This window comes from Artibeus jamaicensis, unplaced genomic scaffold (assembly GCF_021234435.1).
Source record: "Artibeus jamaicensis isolate MK-2021 breed Jamaican fruit bat unplaced genomic scaffold, CSHL_Jam_final contig_456, whole genome shotgun sequence".
Classification (NCBI taxonomy): Eukaryota; Metazoa; Chordata; class Mammalia; order Chiroptera; family Phyllostomidae; genus Artibeus; species Artibeus jamaicensis.
The window spans coordinates 8,369,732-8,395,207 of record NW_026521839.1 but is presented as its reverse complement, the minus strand read 5'-3'; the positions used below and the strand labels follow the sequence as shown (position 1 = coordinate 8,395,207).

The 25,476-nt window shown below is 51.0% G+C and overlaps 1 protein-coding gene across 2 annotated transcripts in view; it reads right to left on the bottom strand.

The window, feature by feature from the left end:
• The window catches only part of SPOCK1 (SPARC (osteonectin), cwcv and kazal like domains proteoglycan 1), a 469,853-nt gene that overhangs the window by 121,854 nt on the left and 322,523 nt on the right, over positions 1-25,476 (bottom strand). For both annotated transcript variants that reach the window (XM_037163499.2, XM_053666503.1), the window contains exon 4: positions 22,668-22,782. In XM_037163499.2, the coding sequence (XP_037019394.2) occupies positions 22,668-22,782 (115 nt within the window). The remainder of the gene's footprint in view (positions 1-22,667; positions 22,783-25,476) is intronic.

The window sequence follows — 25,476 nt, the reverse complement described above, 5'->3', positions numbered from 1 at the left end:
TCCCCCAAAGGACTCACAGGGTCACAAGAAGGGAATCTTTTCTGCTAGGTACGGGATGAATACCCAGCTCGTCAGGAAGTGGGGCTGGGTGTCTGAGGCAGCCTACCCTCCTCTAACCAAGGAAAGCAACTGAGGAAGGACACACACCAACTTGCTCTTATACCACCTCAAAGCCACCCTCATGATTTGAGGGGAGGACTATGAGGAGGAAGATCTGTTAGGGGCACTACCTTTGAATTTGACTTCCAGGTGAATGACCACATACCCACAGCACAATCCTTAGGACCACTGGGGGTCCCAGGCTGGGCAGGCCACAGGGCAAAGCCTGTCTGAACAACGAACAGGAAAAGAAAGTCCTACGAGGGCCCTCGGAGATAGCCTAGTCCAGCCTACTCACTTCACTAGTGGGGGAAACTGAGCCTCGAACTGGGAAGACCTTGCCCGGAGTCAATGAAGACAGCTGGTGGCTCGGCCCGTGATGACATCACGTGGCTTCTGAGTGTCTGGGGGCTGAGCCTCTCCTCCTCAGCCCATCTCAGCCCCACCTACATCACCAGCTTGAAAATTCTCTGGGGTCCCCACATGTGTGTCATTGGGCGTCTTCTCTCCAATGGCCCCCTGCTTCCATAGCAGCTACCTCCTCCCTTGTCCTGGCCCCTTTGCCTGGAGTAAAAACAACTATTATTTGCATTTCAAAATCACACAGGCATGAGGTTTCCTATTACCGGTTGCCAAACAATTTAGATTTCCAAGGACTACTGAAAAAGAAATGGTGGCTGACGGGACATGGCGCAGCAGCCAGGCAAGCTGCCGGCCCAGGGTTAATCTTAGAGCACACAATTCCCTCGGCACAACGGCACACATTTGTCCCTATTCGCATGGTAGATTGTCTGACATGGGTAATGAATCAGCACAAACACAGGCAGACACTCTGCCGTCTAGCAGCCGCTCTCTCCTGGGTCAGTTGCTAGCTGCGTGTCCATGGCTGAAACAGTTCCTGTTATGAGTTCCCAGGAAGGGGCTACAAAGTCCAAAGAGTGGGCAGCTTTGCCGGAGCAGATTTAGATAGCCACGTGCAACGATGCCCCAGAGGAAAGAAGCCAGAAGGAGCTTAGCCAAAGGCAGAGGAGGGAGAAGTGAACGCTGAGCCCACAGCTTGGAGGAAAAGATGGAACCAGCTATTAATTACCAGTTAATGACAGGTCACCCCTGTCTCTGGACCTAAGGGAAGGCTGAGGGGTGAGGCTGGCCAGTGCTTCCTAGGGGGCCTGGTGCATCATGGGTACTCAATATATCCCGGCTGGCTGAATGGGAGGGTCCCTGTGGGCTGACCCTGTCTGGTTACTCAGCAGCCAATCACCAAATCACAGCTTGTCAGAACAAGAAAATACCTTCAAACTAGTCCAGCGCAATGACTGTATTTATAAATGAGGAAGCAGAGACACAGCTGTGAGGGGACTGGCCCAGTGTCCCACAGAGATCTGGCAAAGCTCCTTCCTCGACATTGGTCAGATTGAGGTTCCCCTGAAAATGACTGGGCTCCTCTGGGGCTGGCGTCTATGTTTTTGTCGTCAGGACCCTGCTTCACACACGAAGCCCCCCTGAACCACTGTCTGGGCGCTTCCCCAGCAGAGTGGTGGCTCCCACACCCGATGTCGTGTGGTTATGGGTCACGCCCAGGAGGAGTCGCTTCTGACCCTCCCGCGATGCGTTGGCGATTAAGATACAGATGCCAGGTCACTCTGAATTAGCCTGATGTTAATAAAACAAGCGCACCTGTTACACCAGAGGTGCTCCTTGCCGTTCTAGCATGTTAGCAGAGATGGTAAGCAAACCAGCTGCCTCTGTCCAGAGGCCAAGTTCCTTGCAGCCATATACAAGCACACGTGAGCCCACGGAGCACAGCTTCCCTGGTTATTACGTGTACATTCCAGTCTCCACAACTCAGTGCGAACCATAAAAAATAACCAACCCAGTTGAGGCGAGGGACTAAGCTTTCTGACTCGAAGATATTTCACTTCTTGAGTCAATGAAGAGTGAAATCTGATAAAGGTATCTTGATGGGATTGCAATTCCCAATGTCACAGACATTCATCAGTTGGGGTGACACAAGCAATTTAGTCTGGGAGGCAGGTTCTGCCATCCTCTCCATCAGCCACGAAGCCCTCCCTCCACCCCTGCCAGGCTGGTTGCACAGCCCACCCCACGACAGCACTACACAGACAGTCCCAGCCCATGAACACCCCAAGATGCAGAGAGGACAATCAGCACATCCCCAACATTTCTAACTCTCTTCAGCTCAGCTGCTTATTCTCAATCCTTCTTTTTTTAAGTCTACCAAAATAACCAGCATGTATGGTTTTGAAGCAGAGCGATGATTCTTAAGTATAAATCTGATCATGTGACTCCCACACTCAAAACCCCCGTCTTCCCCCCACCTTCTCGGGCACAGTCGGAACTCCTCGTTTTGGTGTCAAACCAACTGAGCCTACCTCTCCAGGGCCACCATCTGCTCTGCCTTCTTTTCCAACACACGCACATATATCCGCACACACCCCCTCACACTCCCATGAATGCACACACACACACTGATCACCACCATTACACACTTGCTCCGGCTGCCTTTGCTATCTCCCAAAGGTCACTGTGCCTCTGCACCATTGTGTGGGTTTTCCCACCTCAGACACGTTTTCATTCCCACCCACATTTCTCCCCTCTGTCCTCCACTTCTCTCTGCCCGATAAGTATTCAAGGCCCAGCTCAAAAGCCCCCTCCTCCAGGACGTCTGCTGGGGCCGCTCCACAGGCAGGCAGGCTGCACTCCTATACCACCACGGTCCTCTGGTGGCCTCTGGGCAGGCTCCCAGACTGGTCTCCAAGCAAACAACTTGGTTCTACATGGCCAAATATTAAGGAGCTATTCCGATAGGAGATGGGGGATACCCCAGGTTAAAGCCTTGAAGTCTGTCCTGGACACGTTCTTTTCCTGTTCTCAGCACTTCCCTCCATCCCTCAGTCGGGCTGATTCTATTTCCAGCCAGCCATACCAGCTGCTCACATGTCTCTGACATGTGTCATGCAAATTCAAGTCTCTATAACTTGGCACATGCTTTCTATCTGTGTAGCAAACGCCTGTCCCTTGCTTAAGTTTTGAATCAATAGCCTTCCATGAAGTCTCTCCTGATCTCGTGAGCCCTATCACAAGTAGAATTAACCACAACATTATTTGTTCAACAGTGCACGTTGCTGAGACCCGACTGTGACACTCGTTGCAGCACAAAGCAGTTCCTTTCACAGCCGTCTTCATCAGTATACTGTGCACTTCTCAAGGGGAGCGACTGGGTCTTATTCGTGCTCGTGCTCCTGGTGCTTGGAAACAAGATCGACTCTCAAGACACATGGGTTTTGCTCAGAAAAATAAGTGAATTTATTCATTTGGGTCTTTAGAATTTTCTCCTTTTATTTCTGGAAATCATTAGCACTGACTAGAAGGCAAAAATAGCATGATGTTTTAAGTAACAAGAATTCAACAGGCTCTTGTTTCCAGAAACCCTAATTCAGACTTCACAAAACAACAACAATTAGCAAAAGTTGCTAAAGACAACTGAGAAAAGGGCGGGGGGCTCTCTGGGGTGTCTGGGGGCTGAAGGAGCCCCAGACACCACAAGTTGGGCTGTCTCCAACGCGGGGGACTCCCGGCTGCCAACAGATACTAAGTTTTTGGGTTTGAGAATGAGAAATCCCAATTCCCAAGGATTCTCAACAAGTACTGAAGTAAGTTTTTCTGTATTCTTCACAACATTTTGTGGTTTTTAAACAAACAGCAAATATTAAGTTTAGCAGCATTTATAAGGAAATGTAGCGTAGAATAAAAGGTCAAACCCTGGAAGTTGCCAGCAAGCATTATCGGGTAGCACTCAAATAATGTGACCTTTGGATTCTCCAGCGAGCTGGCAGCAATGCACAGAATCACATGTTGTTGTCAACTTAAAGACTTATACTTTGTTCTAACACTGTTCCCTGGAACACCACCCAGAGGAGTCCTATTAAGTCTACTATGCAAATAAATACATTAATATTCATTTTATTTACAAGAGCAACTCACCACTGGCAGCAGATGGGACTACACACAGTCTGATGAGATGGCAACAGCTACGAGCGAGATGGAGCAGGTCATGCCTGCCCTTCCCCAGGTGCTCCTGTCCTAGTTCCTGGACTTGTCAACACCGATCTTCAAGCCCACACAGCAGTGCTTCCTGCTCTTGCTTTCCATAGCACCCTGCCCCTCCTCGCTCAGAGATCCCTACCCGCACCAGCCAAGGTGAGCCCCACACTCTACCTCTGCCCATCCAGACAGTCTCTGAGGACGTCAGCTGTGACCTGGTATTCCACTTGGCCATGGGCAGAGCAGGGCCACAGTCAGGGCCCACAGCAAAACGGTGGCAAAATCAAGACACCGGAGTAATTTTTCAGTAATAAGTATGTATGTGGGCATACACTTCCTGACATGGACCCCACAGGGTGAAATTTAACATCTGTGCCAACAATTTTTTACTGATGTGGTGGGAGTGGGGCTGCAAGAGGACTGGCAGTGGAATTGTTGACTTTCTTCCTTTCATTTCCTGGAGAAGGGCCTTTTATTTTATTCAGTACACCACGCATCTAACCTGTTTGTGTCACTTTAGACGGGCCAGGTTTTCTCTGCACGGGAAGAGCTGGGGAAAGAGTAAAGGGATCCCCAACGATGCGTGAGAGCCGCAGCACCCCAGGTGTTCTGTGCGGCCACTGCATGCCCCTCTGAGTGCCCGAGCCTCACCTCCCCGACCCCTCACACGCAACGCCAGCCACGTTCTTGGTGCAGGAGGAAGAGCGGAGCCTCACGGACCCAGCTCCAGGACCTTCTCTGTTCTCCCACCAGAGCTCTCAGGCAGGCCTGGCGGCTCAGAGATGTGCGGGACCCACCGCGAGGAGCTCTTTCTGTGCTCGGCGTTGCTGCCAGCTGCCTGCATTATCTGTTTATTTTCCTGTTAGCATCAAAAATCCCACTCAAAAACAAGATTAAATTTGTTTGCCAAATCAAAAGTAATTGCTCTAAAACAAGGATGGAAGATACTTAGTTGACATGGTGGCTCTTTTGAATGGAAGACAAAATAATGAATGTTAATTGAAATGAAAAACGTGTCAACTGTTGGAATAGTACGACGATGCTATAATTCCTCTGTTGTGAGGGTTATGTGAGTCATTATGCTAAGTCATAAAATGACACAGGAAGAGCATAACAGCCTTTGTCATTCACCAAAGCTGCATGGATGGGACAGACGGACTCCCCCGTAAGACATTCTCCATCTTCGTACCTGCAGGCTCACGAGTCACCTTCCTTTCCCAAATGAAGGGCCCCACCACGAGATCCTGTCCACACAGAGCCCAGCTGTCCTAATAAACAGATGCACGTTAGTGAACTGCACCTGGAGAAAGAGCAGGCCTTCGCCACACAGTGCCCAGGTAACAGCGATAGCAGCACCTGCACTTTTATTGAGGACTTAACTATTCTGCTGATACCACTAACGCTGCCACCAATAATGACAAACGCTACACTAATTGTCTCGTTTTCTCCTTCCAAGAGCCCCAGGAGGAAGAGAAGTTACGGTGGAACCTGGCAAGCTGTGTTGGGGAGTGGGCTGGGGAGACTTCTCGAGCAAGGCAGACCTGGGGGGCAGGGGGGCACACACACTCACCAGGGTGACCCCCGTCATCAGGACAAAGTGTCCTGTGATCCACTGATTCGAGGTGGCGTATCAGCCACCAGAAAGCCAGCCACAGTACACGGCTTCCCTCCACTGGACCTGACATGGGTAAGGAGGGTGAGGCTCACGATGTACTGCAGGTTAAGGCCCAAACACAGCAGAAGGGACCGAGTGGCAGAGAGCCATCAGGATTCTTCTAAACCATCACCATGCCAGGTTTCTAAAGCCCCTCCCACCCATAGGACAGGTGCATATTTTTAAAGTTTTAGAGCGAGAATCGGGGCCTGGCCTGGATGCAATTCCAAAGGCACGAACCCCTCCGTGTGTGTGTGTGTGTGTGAATGTCAACCTCTGGACTGTAGTTCATTGCACCTCAAGCCTCCGTGACCACCTTTCACCGAAGCTGTGTGACAGCCAAGTCAGCCGGGGAGGTGTCTACTCTTAGTTAGATCAGAGGATTCAGCGGCCAGATGGGAGTTTCCAGACACGCTGCATGTGCACGTGTAAATGAACTGAAAATGACTGAGGAGGCACACGCCAGACGTGGGGGCTGCCCTCAGCGGGGTAGGCCGAGGCCTCGGAATGGGAACTTGTGCTTTGTGACGCTGTGTCTCCCTGCCTTTGGATTCTCTTACAGCCACCTATTGCTGGTCTAGTTTATTCAAAGTCTAAAAAAAGAAGCCCACTTTCAGAACTTTTGAAGAAATGCATGTTGTCAAGTCCACGGCTGTCTGCCAGGCCCCCACTTCTCCTGCAGTGTTTAAGGAGCTGAGGGGTTGGGGCGGAAGAAAGGCCTCCTGGTGCTGATGCAGGCTGCAGAGAGGGGAGGGCACTGGAGGAAGGCTCCCTAGCCAGGCGTCCCCAGAGGCTTCAGTGCAGAACGAGGGGTCAGACCCACCAATCGGGACTGAATTTCCACATAACTGTGTTTTAAGGATCCATTTAAGCAAAGCATCAAAACAGAAGGTACAAAAAATCTAAATGTGGTCGGTATTCTAGAGATAATCTTTCCTTCTTCAAAACTTATTAAATACCTATTTTGTGCCAGAAATTGGGCAAAGAATTCTAAGAGAATGCTAGCACTGTGTTAAATGTATTTCCTATAACATACAGGACTTGTAACAATTATTCCAAAGGATAATGATTGTATTACACTATACTCTGAGTGGCTGAATTTATTCAGGGTAGATGTTACCTAAATTATTTTTATTCTTACTTGTCTTGAGAAACCAGAGATTCCCACAGACTAACTTTTCCAAAAAATCCCCAGATGCCAAGAAGGCTGCTGTTAATTTCAGGAAGGCCCCCCACCCAAACCATCGTACACTGAAGAGTGCCTGAAGAATCCATGTGCTGGTGGGCAAAGGACAAGAAGATGAACTTGCCAGAGTGAAGCCCCAGAGTGCCAGTGCCACACACACCTGCGAACTTGACTGGAATCCTGGTTTCCTCACAATGAAATGGAATACGTGAGTCCAGGGACTCTCATCAAACCTGCTCGAGCCTAAACTCACAGTGTCCCCAGTGTCCCCGACCGCATCACGAAGATTAGCAGCAGGCTGATGTGATTCTGTAAATCCTGCTGCCTGGCTGGGGACACTGCATCTGCAGTCACCTTCCATTAGAAGAGTGACAGAGCAGGGTCAGTGGCACCAGGGCCTCTCACAGTTCAGCTGGTCGAGTGAACACGGACCCTGGGCCTATGGCCAAAACAGCCGAAACAGTTTGCGCAGGTGCTGGACCTCACGAGCACACACACACCACCCCTAACTGGACTTGGCTTTGCTAAGGAAGAGGACCAAGCCAGCAGTGTGTTAGAAAGCCATTAGGGAAATGCAAGCGAACGGTTGAGTTTTCTGTATTCCCTTAGGGTAATGCAAAACAGAGTACTGTTTTAAAAATCCATTTCTTCCTAAAAGAGGCCAGAAAAGACATTTGCACTACTACCCACTGACCTTCGGCATCCCTGTTTGATTTTTTGTTTCATCTTTTTTTTTGTTTGTTTGCTGGTGCAGGAAAGAAAAGGCCCTGTGTGACCCTGAGACCTTAGAGGAAATCGTTAGCGAGGGACGTGCTAATTGGAAAGGAACAGAAAAAGGAAATGATAACAAACCAAGCCCAAGACCAAGAGTTACATTTGGCCTCCTTCCCTGGGCGTTCACAATCCTGCCTCTTCTCAGCAGGGACCAGAGGACCGAGGTCGTTGCTAACACAGCGTCTGACTAATTGTGTGTAAGCTCAGGTGTGCGCACAGTGGGCAGGGCTAGCACATGCCTGTCCACCTGCGGCTCTGCTGCTATCATCTTAGAAAACATGAGCTTCCCTTCCTGGGGGTCAATTAACTGTTACAGGATGTGTGTATGAGATAAAAAAGCCCACACTTGTTTTCTAGTCCCCAGCCGTGAAGCTCCCATCCTGGGAGGGCTGTGCATGATCTGCTTTCGGAGAACAAGGCAGTACTGTGAAGCAGAAGCGTGTAGATGGCAGAGGGACAAAGCTGTTTTCAGGACAGGCCCGAGGCCATGGGGAAAGCAGACAGAGACACAGACTCAAGGAGATCCGACAGGGCCAGCATCCACAAACCACCGCCATCGAGCCACTGCCCAAAAGCAGTGCAGAAGGCAGGTGCAGCCACATCAACATCATAACTCTTCCCCTGCTCAGAAAGCTTTCTTCACACTCAGTGTGGGGAGAGGAGCTCCTGCTCCCACTATGGCCTTTGCAGGTGGGGGATTTTCTGGTCGAGGCCGAGAACTAAGGCTCACTCCACTGACCTGTGTGTCCTCCAACCAGCATCCTCCCGCCCCTTCCCAAAGGCCAGCTCCGATCCAGGCCCCTCAAGTACAGATGCCACTGACAGCAAGGAGTTCACCAGAGAGAAGGGAGCCAGACTGGCTGGGCCTGCCTGCTTAAGCCTGGAAATCGCCCCAGGGGAAGGCCACATCCTCTGCTGAAGGGGACTGGATCCCCAGTAGACAGGATTCCGGATGTCCCCAGGGGACAACTGGCCACTAACCAGAAGACTGAGGGAGAGATGGGGTGAAAGGGGTGGTCCTTCTACTTTGAGGCATGTGCAGTAGAAGCCAAGATGGTAACCATAAAGGGGAGGTGTCTAGCCTGAGAGATGGATGGGATTGGACGAGGGCATGAAACCCTGGAAGATCCAGGAAAGACATTGGTTAGTTTGAAAGAAAGCTCACCCCTTCCCAAAGCCAAGGAGATACGATCAAAGCCTAACAAAGGTCCATCCGGGTAGCAAGCATTTCTTCATACATTCGCCCACGGGCTTGCGCATGTTCTCTCTCTGTAGCAGCTGTGCAGGCCCGAGCATGAGCCCTAGGGTGGGCCTGGGTGCAGCAGCACAGCACCAGCTGGAGTGCAGTGGGAGTGGAGCTGCGCTAGCTGCGTGGAAAAGAGGCCAGGCTGGACTAAGATCTGGCATGCACTAAACTGAACCGCAGCAGCCTCGGATGCCCTGCTGATGCCGGGTAATGGCACAACATCTCTGGACCCTGGCTCTTCTTCTGGGCTTGGTGAACACAAGCCTGAATGTCTTCCACAGCGCGACGGAGCTAAGCCACCTGCTTGTGGACGAGACACTGGGCACCCGGAGACAGTCCTCTGTTTTTACTTCAATATATCTCATCACTACACTTCATTGTCCCGTATGTGGGTCCCTGAAACGCTTTCCTGGTGCCTCTATGGAAGAGCCCAGCTTCCACCAGCAGCAAGAGGACCAAGAATGTGTCACCACAGGGAAGAATGAACCTGCGTGTCCTGGTGCTTCTCCAGGGCACAACCTGGAAGAATGTGTAGAGTTATGCCCAGAAAGCCTTTTGTCTCAACACCTGGAAGACGGCTCACACGGTGCTGCAGGAGCTCAGGCCCAGGTCCCCCGGAGGAAGGGGCACTATGGAAGACATGCTGCGATTTGTGCACATGTTCCGTGGATTGATATCAAGGAGGCTGTTCACACTTCTTCAACAGTGTAACCAAGTGCACTGGAGAAGTCTTTATGTGCATCTGTGTTTACTCCCACGACACAGATTCTCCAAAACGAAGTCTGGGGCCGACGGGGCCAAACGCCCGGCAGAACCGTGGTACCAACATAGGCTCCCGCCAGTGGCGCCCTGTATGGAGCACTGCCCCGCCTCCCAACCCCCCACGCTGCCGCGGGGGCCACTCTGGGAGCTGCTCTGGAGCAGAGTGCTTGGGTATGCCATCGAAGGTCCATACGTGATCCACGGAGCTATTAACAGCAACAAACCTACTCTGCCCCAAAACAGACAGTGAAAAAAAGAGACACTCAGAGAAATCGCTTAAGTTGGAGAGCAGGTAGATTAGCAGAAAATCAAATGTCACTCCCAGCATGTTCCGATCAGTTTGCAGGTACACCGAGGGCTCCCGCATGAGAGACGGCAGTGACTGTGAGCCCGAGTCCCCTCCTGGGGAGTGGGCAGCTCACCCCCGAGCCCCTCTGCACTGGGGCTCTCCCCAGGACAGAGAAGACGAGCCTGTAAGGATGCCGTCTGCTGCCCCGCCAGACGTCCTCCTGGCTGAGCTGCAGTCCTGTTGTGTCTTATTCAGAAGGGCAGGGAGGGAGGGGGAGTGCTGTGGGCCACAGGACAGAGGGGTCAACCCTCAGAGAAGAGACCTGGAGGCCGCAGGCCCCTGGATGAAGCAGGAGGGTAGACTCAAACTGTCTCAGAGGTGCCCGGGGCAGAGGTGGAAAGCTGCTCCTGACGGCTGGCCAAGCGGCTGCCCTGGGCAGGTCCCTTTCCTTTCTCCTCCCTGAAGGCAGATTCAGCCCAGCTCTGTGGCATTCTGAATGACACAGACCTTCAGTTCTGAGAGGTGCCAGGGGTCAATGAAGCAGATGACCACGTGTCACCACTGAGGCTAAGCCTGTGGCCCCAGAGAGCTGACCTCTAGATGTGTCCAGTCACTTAGCACAGAGAGAGGACAGGCAGAGTCAAGGCCCCAGTGAATGAGGCTACCAGGCTGGGGCAGAGCCTGCTGCTCTCCCCTAAAAACAGGGCCGCTATCACACCAGACCAATAAGTTGCCTCCACTTTCCCTGCGAAGTTCCATAGGCACTTCCTGAGCATTTTCTGGACGTCCAGAGATGTGGTGGGTTCTGTGCAAACAACAAAGGGAAATGGGGTACCCCCGGCCCTCACAGGGACACCCCGCCCCTCACTTATAGCACTGCTTTGTGACTCAGCTGACCTACCAGAGCTCCTAATTTGGCATGTCAGCCTGGCCCTGCGTCTCCAGCTCTTTTCTCAACACGTTTACTCACTAATGTGTGGTGAGCCCCTATAGTGTGCCAAGACCCAGGCTTGCACTCCAGAGGGCACCTGGGCATTACAAGTAAGTGGATAAGCCTACAGGGAGGGGAGTCTGCACTCGGCCAGCAAAGAAGTTACTCACCAGACAGCGGGCACCACCCAGAACACAGCAAACACAGGGCCTCTGCACACGTGAGCCCAGGTGGACCTGTGCAACTCTGTGAGGCTGGCACGGATTGTGCCCCAACTAACTCCTCTGGGAGCCAGAGGCTCAGGTGGAAAGCTAGCTTCATTAAGTACCTACTATGTGCCAGTGCTACCCTTACCACGTTCCTCATCACGATCCCATTACATGGTTTCTAAAGTCATCATCTGATACAAAAATGGAGACAAAATGCAGGAAAATGTCTCGAGGGCAGAGTGGCTCTTAACACAAAGATGGGCTCAGGGCAGCCTTGCTCTGGGCCCCCCTCTCTGCCCGTGAGTCCGTGCGGTATGGAGCAAGTCACGGTGTGTCCGGGCCAGTGTTCTCACATGCTCTTAAACCACAATGAAGATGGCTGGTAAATTCAACCAGCTAGTGATGCCTCTTCCCCACCCACAACTGTGCTGGAAATGGTTGCTGTCTTCTTGGAACTTGATTCCATGGGGTTTTAAAATAATTTTTTAGCTTAGAGCACATACGTCTATGTCCCTAGGTGCCTCTGTTAGGCTACAAGCGTCAGTGAGGACACCTCCAGGACCCTCCCGTGAGCACACACACAGTCCTCCAGCACCTCTCGCACAGCACACGGTTTGGCTTAAAGAACAGCTGTTCAAGAAAATTCAGTTCACCCTAAGCCACATGACTCTGTCTCCCTCCTGCTAAAAGCCACACAAGATGTCTCTTCTTGACTAGCCTGGGAGGCAAACCTGTCCCATAAGCTTCTAGGCTCCGTGGGTTTGGCCCCGCCTCCCTCTCCAGCCTCAGGCAGCCACACCCTCTCAGTCTCTGTGCTCCCTCTGCCCCCCTCCTTCCTCCCTGACTCAGGGCCCCCACAGAGGCTGTCCCCTCCTGTGGGGAACACCTTTCCGACCATTTGTCCGGTGGGTGCCTACTGCCTTTCGCCTCCCCAGAGGCCTCCCCCATTCAACTAACCTAAAGTGACTTTCTCTTCTGGGACCCCGCTCTTATCCGAGCCAATACTATCATGATGTCAGATACTTAATTTCTTTTTATCGTCTTTTCCAATGGATTTTAAATCTCCATGAGGGTAGACCACATCCACTCATCACAGAATTCCGAACACACAGCCAACGGAAGACACCAGAAATACTTGTGAAATAAAGAAATTCTCAGACTCTGGCTGAGTGCAATCTGAGCTCGTGACCTTTAACCGCCCCCATTGCCAATGCACGCAGCTGTTTTCCGAGACCTAGTCCTGACAGGAGGGACTCATGCCCAAAAGCCCTTCATCACCATTGCAGCTCCGCCAAGGACGGACCCTGGTTCCAGTCTGGGGGTGGGCAGGGTGGGAGCAGGCCTGCCCCTTTTCCTTTCACTTGGGAATTCCTCACGGCCACGGACGGTGTAAGCCAGTCATTCCTCCCTCCCATCAGGGGAACGGGAAAGAAGCATGACACCCTAGCACCCCAGCTGGGGCAGGTTCGGGACAAGGCGGGCAAACAAGGGCCTTTCGAACCTCAGCAACACAGCCACGCCCCCTTCTGCGTGTGCCCAGGAACAACATCAGGGAAAGGATGCCTTGGAAAGGTGCCAAGGTCCTCGAACTACTTAATTTTCATCTCTGCTGCCTCTCTGTGCTTGGAAGGCCTTGCCCTCTGCCCACTGTCTCCATGAGGAACATTAAAGGCAGGACATGAGCTTGAGAACATTCCATTTAAAACAAGAGTACTCTAATGACAGCCCTGGACACCCATCTCAACCATCCCGTGTCCATTTCCTGGCTCTAGAGCCCACCAGGTCAGTGCCCAAAATGGGCCCTACTGTGGTGCTCGAGACCCATAAAGAATGTCTTTCACGGTTCATTGGCTGAATTAACCTGATATAAAATGTCTAAACTGAAATCCTGCAAGTTGGGATCTTAATGAGTCTGGGCAGAGCTGCAAGCAGGCCACAGTAGATTTATTAATAACAAAGGCCAAGGAAAGAGATTTCAAAAAATTAAAACAGAGGCTAGGGAAAATTCAATCTGATCATTTCTATAAAAGAGGATGATGTGGCCCTGGCTGGTGTGGCTCAGTGGATTGAGCACTGGCCTGTGAACCAAAGGGTTGTAGGTTCAAACCCCAGTCGGGGCACATGCCTGGGTTGTGGGTCAGGTCCCCAGTAGGGTGTGCGCAAGAGGTGACCACACATTGATGTTTCTCTCCCTCTCTTTCTCCCTCCCTTCCCCTCTCTAAAAAAAAAAAAAGATGATGATGTGTTTCATGAGCAGCCACACAGATACCTTGATACTGTAGAGTGTTCCCAGAATGTGTGGGCACCTTAATGCCTCCAGTGAGTTGCAGAGGGGCCTGAGCTTATCTGTTTCTTAGTGTTCAAGGTTGGATGTGCTAATATAATGATTCGCACCTGCGTGTGTGCTGCACAGCCAGCCCGGAGTGGAAATCACGCCTAGTGATGATCTCTTCAACACTGGCACACCCGCCCCAACCTCCTCTTTCTAATCTACTGAAATCTGATGCCCGAAATATGCAAGTTTTACATTCCTTAATATGCGAGAACCAATCAACAGAACAGCAGCAGCCCTGTCTCTGTGGGCAGAACCCCAGAGCTGGGCCACACTTAACGCTTTCCAACAGGGACCTGGGAGGAAAGGCGAGGGTACTGCTCAGTCAGCCCCTGGCCCCGGGAACAGCCACTCCCAGCTCCACGGACACTCGGTTCTCCGGCTCTCCACCAGGGCACATTCTGAAATTCCACCACACGGCTCAATCTCTTACAGACTGAACGTGGCTCAAAAGGGACAATGGCCCAATGCCTCGGGGTCCACTGGAAATGGGAACAGCTCCCTCTAGTGTGTATGTGGCGGGGCTTCTTCAGCAGTGCAGACTGAAGGGGGGAAAGACAACCTGGAGGAAAGTTCTGGAGAAGACTCTGGTAGGGTGGAAGCTCTGTGCCTTGGGAGTCACACCTGCAGACTGCCCAGCCAGGCAGGAGGCCATTAGACTCACTGGGAGACCTTCTCTGGTTTTGTTTGTTTTTGTTTTGTTTTGTTCTGTTTTTAAAGAGAAACAAGGCAGGGCAAGATATGGGTCTGGTATATTTTGCGGGCAGTCACGATTTTGGGATATATATATATATATTTTAATGCTTCTGTAAAGCATGCCTGGTGCATTTGCTTTATAATGTAAGACCTGCCTTTCACTTTGTCCCCTGGTCCAAGGGACTATAAATTCCACACAATTATTCCCATCTCCATTATGAATGGCTTTCTATTCTCTACTCTCTTGTCTTCAAGATTCTCCAATCAACACATTCAGTTTCGTGAAAAAACAAACAAACAAACAAAGGAACACAGAAAGTAACTGGCTTGCTCCAGTTAAGAAATCCTTCTGCATGGAGGTCCCAGGAGCAGCTGGGGCCTTACAAGCAAAGGCATCTAGCACTTTTGTTGTTTAAAAAAATAAAGCTGCAGTTTAAAGGCATTAACTCTCTCTATGTTTAAGGGACACCTGATTTAAATGATTGCTTTAAACAAAAGACCTGGAAGAGGAATAATGAACCCAGAAGTGCTGCTTTTGGCACAGAAAGGAGAAAGGAGGTTTTGTACCCAGGCTCCCGCCAGTTGATCTGTAAGGAGTGAGGCCGGCATAGGAGGCCTGGGCCTGAGTCTCATGGCACCTCTGCAGCCAGGAGCGGTTTGGCTGGTGGCTGGCGGGGAAAATGGAAGCAGCCTGTGAGAGTTCACACCTGGGACTCCGGACACAGAGGAGGCTGTATGGCATTTCCCCATTCTGCTTCCACATCTGCCCCCTTACCGGCCCTGTGCTGTCAAGGGAATACTTTAAAAAGCTCAACAGTCTCATCTGGAAAATGGGATCATGGTACAGACCTAAGTGACTGTTGTACAAAGTCATCAAGACCCTTTCTGCCAAATGCGCCGAACACATAGGCAGTCAGTAAGCGGCATCTCTTGAATCAGCCACTCTCCCTTTGTCTTTCTGTAGTGCCCAGTGGCAGGTGTTTGCAAAACAGACCACAGTGATGAGTTTACTGTTTATAAAGGGGCCTGAATCAAAAGTGGGCTCAGACCCAAAACTCAACTTCCATACACAGCCGAGAAACAGCACCAAGTCCTCCTTATCCAGACCCAGGGCACGGCAAATAAAGATTCATCCAAGGTTAAAACAGAACATAAGGACAATGCGTGAGCCCCTCAGAGAAAGAGTGTGAGCTACACAAACTCTTACTAGGGCATGTAGGCACGATCACTCTTATGTAACTGCCAATGCCTTGAGTTGTAAAGCACCAGAAAGCCACCCAGGCACCTAGGAGTCCCCACCTTCCACGTGGCCTTGTGCCTTGCAAAGCAGGACAGACAGGTGTGTGTAATCAACCCCTTCAAAGCGCCGATAGCAGGAGGCAGCGCTCTGTTGTAAAACAAAACTGAGATGAAACAACCATCATCCTTTCAAATATCCTCTGAGAGTCTGGTACTTGATGTACTCTTCTCTGACTTCAAACACTTTGATTCTTTGTTTCAAGTTCACATAAAAGACAGAAAGGGCCCAGACTGGTCTACTACACCACCAGCCTCCCCTGAATCTGAAATCCGTGCTGGTACAGAGAAGTCACTGTTACTCCAGATAATCAGGAAGTGGAGGGAAACAGCCATTCCATTAGAGAGGCCTAGCCCATTGAGCGATGGGCTCCTTATTTAAAACAAGGTTCGTTCCCGCTGCTCCCAGAAGGCTTTCGGGGGTGGACTCTGATATTCAAGTCCCACCCTGACATCCTTCCTGCTCATTTACAACAACACACGGGCAGAATCTGAGAATACGGCTTGTCTGGAAGGCTTACAACCACTGCTTCAATTTTCCCTTCTCCAAGTAAAAATCAATGGCAACAGAGAGGTAAAATCAATGTCTGGCGCTCTGTAAGACCCCCCCCCCCATCTCTTGCCCACCCAGAACAATAAATCAGACCCGGCAGTGAATCCCCAAGAGCAGAGCCCTCTGCAGCTTGCATGACTTTCTGTCTACCCCTCTGTCCCTTATGAAGGTATTTTCTTTGAGAAGACCTAAGAGAATCTCTCTTAAAAAAACAAAACCAAAAAACTAAGTCAGTAAGAATAACACATTGTTGTGTTAAAAACTCTTCTTCCCCAAACGAACCCATCCGCCCCGCCAGTGGGATCTTTGGCCTTGAAGACCGAGTTGGACTTAACTGCCTCCTAAAGGATCTGCCTTCCACGGTCAAGCCTTGGAGACTGCTCGGGCTTCTCCGGGACCTGCTCCCCAGGTGACAGGCATCCTGTCACTGTAGATTGGCTCGCACTCCCTAGGTCTTCTGGTACTTGTATTCAGCCTGCCCATCGTGAACCTCATCCGCGCTGCCACGCTCGCTGATAGCCAGCTTCTCCTCACCGAGTGGCGCACGTTACCATGGACAGACAGCATCTGGTCTCTCCACGCACCAGCTGACAGAGCACTGGTTCTTTCCGGCTCTTCCATGGCGAGCACAGCTCCATGAGCACCCACAGTGAGTCTCTGCACGGCCCGCGCCTTCGCCGCACGTCCCCGGTGCACACCTTCCACCGGATGCACCTTTTGCAAATACTGTCTCCCAGTGTGGCTTGTTTTTTTATTTTCATAGCAGTATCTTTCGAAAATCAAAGTGTTTAATTTGGATGATACCCAACTGTTGATTTTTTCTTTATCTTGGCATTTATAGTTAATGTTTTTTGTCTTATTTAAGAAATCTTTGTCAAATCCAAGGTTACTACTGTTATTTTTCTTCTAAAAGTTTTATAGTCTTGGCTCTTATATTTATGTCTATGATCCATTTCAAGTTATTTTTGTACAGTATGTCACACAATCATTAAAATTTATGAGGATATACACACATATATAAAATAAAAAGTTTGTACATTCATAAAAATACTCATTTATAAAATTAACCAAAGACAGCCCAATGCAAATTTTTATATACAACACAGGTGCCACTTCATAACCAAATTTTAACAAAAATAAGCCAATGAACAAAACCTATGACTAAAAGAATGGAAGGAAATACACTACAATGTTTGATTCCTATTTTAAGATGATATGACCACTGCCTATTTCTGGTTTCTTTTTACTTTTCTGTGTCTTATGTAATAAGCATCACCTACTGGTATAAAAAAATAAAATGCAATATTGTAAAAAAGTTATCTATGAAGTGGCTTCCTGATTCCAAGCTGCCTTCATGATGCTCTTAATGCATAAGTGGCCCCTTAGGAGAACCGGACAGGTGAACACACTGCCAGGCCAAGCTTAATGGCAGGAAGAGATGAAATACAGAAATTCCACAGAAAATTCTGCAAAGAGAACGTGAGGTTAGACAAAGCCTCTAGAAAAAAACAAACCCAAGCACCATCTGAGGAAGAAAAAACTCCAGCAGAGGAAGGGCCGCGGCCCTGCTTGCCCCGCCCCCAACATTGCTTGCCCTGAACCTGCAGCCACACACTCTAGTCACTCACTCTCCATCGGCGAGGAAAGCTAATGAAACTCTCTTGCCAATGTGCTCACTGTCCTTCTATCTCAATCTGCTTCCAAAGACAGCCCGAGTCTGCAGCCTCCATCAGCCTGAGGCTGGCCCAGCCGCCTCTCCATGTGTGTGCCCTCCTGCCCGTCTGGCGGGCAAGATTTGCCTCTCGAGCCGCTGCAGAGGCCAGACTGGCTGATGGAATTGCCTGCAGATGTTTCACAGAGAGAAAGATTACTTCCCTGATTGATGAATATGAAGAGTTGTCAACACGGTCTCCCTGGTCAGAGGGGACCCCTGAAGTGTAATGTGGAAAGACAGATGTTTCATCTGGGAAGGTGTCCAAGACGAAGAGGTGTGCATTTGGCTGACATGGCAGACCGGGAATTCAGGCTCTGAGCGGGAGAGGTGGGACCCACGGCCACAGCCAATGCCATGGCAGGGCCCCCGACAGGCTAGGAAGGGAGTGGCACGCCTCCTCAATGGGCCTCTCCTCCGGGCTGTTTTCCCAATGAACAAACAGATACCGTTGTCAGAAATGCACTCATCTTCTTCATCCTCGGATGTTAGTCAGAAAAAGAGAGGCAAAGGCAGCATCGGAGTCCCCACCTCAACCTCCCAGGCTGCCCTGTGTGTGTGTGTGGGCGATGCAACATGGGGAACAGTCAGGCCGGCAAGGAGGCGAAGGACCTGGGGTGAGCTCTTTTTTTTCAGAAGCATGCAACTCTGGGGCTTTCTGGCTGACCTTCCAGAATGAATCAGACAATAATGACAACAATTATCATAACTGTTTTAGTAATTGGAAGACAGCTGTCATTATGTAACCCTAATTTATGTGCTTTATATACCTTTTTTATTGGACTCTTGCACAAACACACACACAAAATGCCTTATGCAAGGATTATTAAATTTTACTACCCATAAATGCTCTCTGCGAGAATTACTGGCAGACGTACTCCAGCAAACAGAAAAGAGGAACAGGGTAAATGCTTCCTTGAAACCTATCTGACAGTCGAGGACGTGCAGACTCACAACGGTAAAGTAACAAGCCAAGGTCCCGTGGCCTGGGAGCACCGGGCCCTGGAATGGAGCCCAGATTGGTCTCCCTCCCAAATCCATGCTTCAGCCACTGCAAAGCTGCAGTCACCAGCAGACGGGGAGGTGCGGGGTACACTCTCAACAGGAGAAGAAATGTGCTGGTGCTTCCACCACAGAAACCCGGTGTGCCCAGGGAATCACTACTTACACCTGGGCACACCCGAGTGCCGACGACACTCCTGCCTCTTCTGCGGACGGATTTGAGCGTCACACTGAAAATCTCGTATCTGGCATTTCCAGAGAGGGCTGTGTTTCAGGAGTAAACAGGCTGTGGACTCTCCACATCACACACACGGACACAAACATGCACACACAAATAAAGATAACCAGACGGCTGAACAGAGCACAGCCCCTTCCCCAGGGGCAGCTGGGGGGCTGGCAGCAAAGGAGGCAATCTTTCCTCCTTCAGAGAAGGAGGGGATCAGGTGCAGCGGGGGACCTGAGGGCGGTTTCCTCAGAGTAGGTATGCCGTAAAAAGAGTTTTAATACCAAAAAACCATTTTTACCATCCCATTCCCCAGTGAACTTGATTTTCCTTGAGGGTGGAGCAGGGTCTCTTGTTTACCTATAGCTCAGCGCCTAAGAAACAAGGTACTCAATGCCTGTCTGCTGGGGAACCACGACAGAGCAGACAAGGCCCAGGAGGATGAAGAGGCCAGCATGCGGCAGTGACAAAAGCCACACACGTAGGAACTGGACAGCGATGGGTATGAATCACACCTGCCAAGAATCACTTGCTGCTCTCCGCCTCAGTTCTCTCATTTTTAGAGTAGAGGAGAAAAATAAACACCAACTTGACAAGATGGCCGGGAGACTTCACAGATGTGGGTGCTGAGCACAATGCCTGCCCGTGCTGGGGTTGTGGGGGTGAGATGGATCCTTGCTTCCAGGAAGAACACTGCTGCCTCGAGGGGCAGCAAAGCAGATCAGGACACCCTGCATCTTGGTCTCCCTGGCTCAGGGGAGCTCGAAGGCCAGGCCTGTCGCTGCAGGTACCATGCCTGCGCAGGCACAGGGGCCATGCTGTGCTGCCGCAGCTGCTGGACCACACTGTCAGAGCACGAGTGCCTCGGGCAGCATCAGAGGCAACCAGGTAGGGACCGAGGGACCCTAAAACATACTCCAAGAAGGGCCGTCAAAGGGACTGGCTTCAGGCTTAGTTGCTGAGACTTCAGGACTAAGGGATGATACGGACACATTCTCTGTGGTTCTGTAATGGGGTGCAGCCAATAGGGGGGGCCCAGAAAAGGATTTGGAATGGGGTCCGAAGCTCAGGATGTCCAGGAAATATTAAGATGTCTTGTATAGCCACAGCCTTGCAGCTAATCCATGGCATGGTCATTTAACATATCTATAGCCTTTGGTGGGTCACTTGGATATGTTAAATGGCTGTGGCCTGGCTTGGAGCTAGGGGGATGAAGTCACTTCCCCCAAGATGTAACTGGGGGCAGGTCCCCCAAGTTACAGTGCCTGCGTGGGAGCTTGGAGAGGATTGGCTCCAGGACATGGGGCGATAACTGTCTAGACTAATGATGGCAGCCCAGTAAACTTGTAATAATACAGAAATGCTGGCAGGTGTAGCTGATTGTGGGAGGAGTCAGAAATGGGGCTGCAAAGGAGAATGGGTATGGAGATTTAAACCCAGACGCGGCAGCAATTGGGAGGGAGAGCCACGTGGTTTCAACAGAGTTAAGATCCCCTCTTGCCGAGGTGAAGAGGAGGGAGAATCATGCATTTTGGCAAGAGGGCACACCCCTGCAGCCAGGTGAAAGGGAGAACCATGCGGTTTTGGCCAGAGTGCAGACCCGTGCAGTCATGTAAGGGACAGCCATGCGGTTTTAGGCAGAGTGAAGATCCCCTCTTGGCGAGGTGAAAAAGAAAGCCACACGCTTTTGGTCAGAGTCCTGACCCCTGCAGCTTTGGTAGAAGAGGCCCATGTGGCTTTGGGGTGTCCCCTTCGGCTGTGGGGCCTGGAAAGCAGGAGAGACTTTGACTGGAACTTGGTACAAAGAACTCTTGCTAGTGGATCGTGAGAGGGTGCCACATGACTGGATTAACTGGAGATCCTGCCTGCACAGCGACACAGCTGAGGGTGCCAGCGGCTTGAAAAACAGACATGTGCTCTTTTCCTGATTTACGGTACCCGGAGTTGGGACAGTGGGAGAAGGGAGCACTGTGTGTATGTGTGTGTGTGTGTGTGTGTGTGTGTAGGTGTATACCCTAAAGGCCTTTGATATTTTAATGGAGGCGTTAGGCCTGAATAGCATTAAATAAACATTTCGTTTCCTTTTCACAAATCTCTGGCATTGAGAGACGTCTTTCCAATTGGCTGCGGATGTTGAGATCTGGGAAATTGAGAACATAGCCTGACCACAGCAAAACAGGAACAAGGAACAGCATGCAAACAAAGGCTGAGCAGACATCCTGCAGTATGTGAATGCCCTACTTAGAGCAAGATAGGCTGATTGTAATTTGTTTAGTTTTGAATTTTGAAACCCCACCCTGTTCCCGCGCGCGGTCTCTGTCAGCAAACAGCTAACTGCCACGTCTGCTTCTGTTCAACGCTCGCTTGCTCGTCCCTATATAAGGACTTAGGTGTAAGCGCTTGGCGCAACTCTCATCTGCAGCCCTTTTGGGCACCGTGCCTCTGGACACCCTGAGAGTTCGCCCCAGCACAGGTTAAGCTTGGCCGATAAAATAAGACCAAAACCCTGAAAGGTCTTCGAAAATTATTCTCGCGTCCGGTGGATATAACACAGACAGAAGAGCCAGTAGATATTAGTATTCCATCCCTGGAAGGGGCCCCTGTTGTTCTGTAACAGCTTTTGGCATCCCTAGGTGGGCCAAATATTGCCCTTCCCTCGAACCTCTGTTCGGTAACAGTTCTAGGGTCAAACTGGAACCAAGGAGCCAAAGTTACAGGGAGGCAGACTTCAGTGGGAATCAGGAAAGGCTGCTTTCTTTGCCTGAGGTCATGGTACAGTGTCTGTGCATGGCAGAGGAAGTTGCTGAATCCAGAACCAGGTGTCCTAACCCCAACGCCCTGCTGCCACCGCACCTGTCCACAGCCCAGTCAGGAGCAGGAGAGGCCATGCAGGCACTGCAATCGCCTGTCTCCCACCCACCTCACCCCTAGCCCCACCCACCTCACCCCTAGCCCCACCCCCAGCCAGCCCCACGCTCAAGGAAAGCCTGCCTTTCATGTTTCTGTGTCTGCCTTCCTGTTTGAGTGTTTCTGCAGCACAAAGGTGGAAGTAGCCTCAAATCAAAGGCTCTTTTCTGTCATTTGTAAAAGTCTGAGGCCACTGGCTAGATAATGGTGGGCGTGGGTATGGGGAAGAGGCAAAGGCTTTAAACTGGGGAAGAAAGACTACCAGATGCAGCTCCGTAAGGAAAGAGCAAGGCTCCTTCTCAGAAGGAGTGGAGCCATGCTGGTCTGAGGCTGCAGGACCGCAAGCCAGGCACCCAGCTGCACAAAAAGGCCCACATCCTGCACGAGCAGCCCTGGACCTCAGCTGACCCCAGAGGATTACTGTGGCCAGCGGGTGAGCTGCAAGCAGGAGACCAAGGGTTCAGTCCCTATCTTCTTAGCTCCATGTCTCCTGGTTCCTGGGGTCATTCTGGGTGAAGGGATCACGCCTATCATAACCAAGGAAGGGCTCTCTGGTTCTCTGCTCAGAGGAGGGCTCCGAGCCAAATGAGGTTGATTGGAAGGAAATAAAGATACTGACATTCTTTGCAAATCTGTCTGAGAACCACAGCAGGAGCACAGAAACCAAACACCACATTAAATGCATCTGCTCTGCCTCTTCCCCCGGGCACCGCCCCCAGCCTCCTGCCTTACCTGGGGAGCAGGTGTTTGCGGCTGATGCACAGGGCCGTCTGGTAGTCCTGGGTCACACACACCTTGTGAGGGCTGCACTTCACCTTCAGGCAGGGGTCTTTGGAAGGGTCCAGGGCTGAAGCAAAGAAGAACAAAAACAGGGAGGTTAGGGCCTCAGGGAAAATGTAATGTCTACTTCTACTCAGCTAGGTAAGTGGGAAGTAAACAGACCACGTGTCTGCACTCTGTGCTGTTTTCTTAGGCGGGAGGACTTTGGAAAGATACAACCCAAACGGTGGGAGGGGGGGAATTTGGTGTCTCCTGTACAGGTTCCCCTTCCTGTCAGGGTCACGACTCCTTCGTGCCATGGGGAGTTGCGGCATCTCCATCTTCAGCAGGATTTTAAAATCCTTTAGAATCTTACGCGCTCCAAGGGCCAAGAGCTACTTTCTCTTCTTTGGTTCTTTGTCTGCTATTGCTTTTTATTACTTCATCCATGCCTAATTTTACCTATTTTCTATAACATAGAAAGTACTTGAGGACATGGTTTTCTCTCCTTTTTTTTTCTTCAGTTCAGTCCACATGGACAAAGTGCATTAATAAGCCTAGTTTAAGTCTTGTGAAGAACGTCCAGATGCATAAAACAGTTCTGTGCCCCACAAAGTTACAACACAACAGGGAGGGGGAAAGCTTACCCATAAATATTTATGGAGTGCCGGAGGATTAGATAAGGGCCATGACGGGCATGCAAAGTAATGGCAGAGCTGGAGAGAAACACAGAGATCAATTTCTGGGGCAAGGATTAATGAAGCATTAATATGTGAATTGGATTTTGAAGGATGGGCAGGATTTTGAAAAGCCAAGAGAGAAAAAGCACTCCGGCCTGGCGGCCAGCATGGGCCAATGACGGGAGGCGTGTGTGGGCCACTGTAAGGTATTTCATCCGACCAGTACGTGCGATCTGTGCACGGGAATAATGAGGCAGGGGGAGAGCTGATCCAAGCAAGTCGCCGCAGGAAGGGTCTGCAAGGACAGCAGTTCCTACACTGTAACATTTCCTAGGCCCTCAGCTCCTCCATACTCTGCATGCTGGGGTGGCCCTGCTCCTCGAGGCTGAGCATCGAGGCAGGCAGTCTGCAAAACAAGAGCAACTGTGCCGCCTCCCCAGCCCCAGGGCCCAAAGCCTGGGAGGCTGTAGGTCTTCCATAACTGCTCTCCATGATGGCCAAGGGAGGAGATGTTCTCCCTTGTCCTCCCCATGCAAACATGTGGTTAAACCAATCAGCATCCAGAGCAGAGACAGCAAAACATCGGGGAGAAAGCGGCCTTCCCCTCCCCTGTGGGGCCCTCACCACCACGATCCCCTGCACTTAGACAAGTCGTTATTCCAGAATGAGCCCACCCAGGCCCAGAATCTCAACACCATTTTCTCCAGACAGCTGCTGGGAATGTCCCATGGGACCTGAACACAAACATCCGAAGGCAATCCTGCCACTTGGCCAGCTCAGCTCAGGGTGGCCCCCTCTGCTGCAGCAGCTTCACGCTGCAAACAGAAACCAGGTGCATCTCAGGCCAGTCGGGCCAGCAGTGAGACCAGGTCTTGGTAGGTCCCAGGGAAGCCTGCTTCTGGAGGAACCTGCTGGAGCTTAGCAGGAGGAAATGGGTTGCAAGATAAAGAGAGGCTGACTCGAGCCCCAGGGACACGGGGTCCACTCTGCGCTCCCGAAAGGAGGGCTGCCTCTTGTACTCTGGGTCTGCCCTCGGAGCGCTCTGAGCCTGGGCCTTCCCGAAACCTGCACTAGGAACTTCCTGGCCCCAGGTCGGATGCTCTTGGTCCTGGGGATTTCCACACAAGAAGCCAAGATGCTGGTGAGTCTCAGGCCAGTGATCTACTTCTTATACACTGTCCCCCACCCCAACCCAGGTGGCCTTCCAACCAACTTTATTACCCAAGACTCATGCAAACTTGAGCCAACAATGAAGACTGATTACCAGATGACAATTAATAATGGCCATGCGAGTCCTCTGCTGCCCCTTCTCACACTTTCTACCACCACAGGATGAAGTAAGACACTTACAGATCTCAAAACACTTGGGCCCAGGTCACGGGCAGCCCTGGCCCCAAGTACCAACTGAGGCAATGCCCCGGTAGGTGCCACAGAACCCTTGGGATTTTCCCTGGAGAGGAGCTCAGAGATGGAGATTAACAGGCTGGCCTAGCATGCCGCGTGCTGAAATCTGCAGTACTGCACAAGATTCATGGCCAAATTCAAGCTTCTTTTTGCTTCTGTAGCCAACTCCGCAAACATGCAATGTCCACACCATGAGCTGGGTAGCCTCAAAGAACAGTGCAGTTTCCAGGCAAAGAAGTAGGCCGAGCACAGTAGGGAAGAACAGACTGTCCGCCCGGTGTCTCCGAGTTTGAACGCTGGCTCTGCTGCTGACCAACCTCTCCGTACCTTGGCTGCCTCTTCTGCTGAAGAGGGTAATAACAGTACCTACTACTGCTTTTGGTTGTCAAGAGGATTAAATGAGTTAATATTTGTAAGTGCTTAGAACAGATCTCTTAGGTGTTTGTTAATTTTTTTGAGTCTGTATTTTGTTCCCAGAGTGAATAATAATCCTTCATAATAACAAGAACAGTCACTAACACCCTGTGCTTCAGACGAGCAGGCAGTGAATCACTAATGGGATTTCCATACTCAATGCTCCAACACCCAAGGAGGCTGCTGGCCTTAATATGCCCATTTTACAAGGAAAGATCTTACGGCAAGTCCCTGGTGAGAGGTGCAGTGGGCAGTGGACACCTGCTGGGCGGCTCCAGAACCCC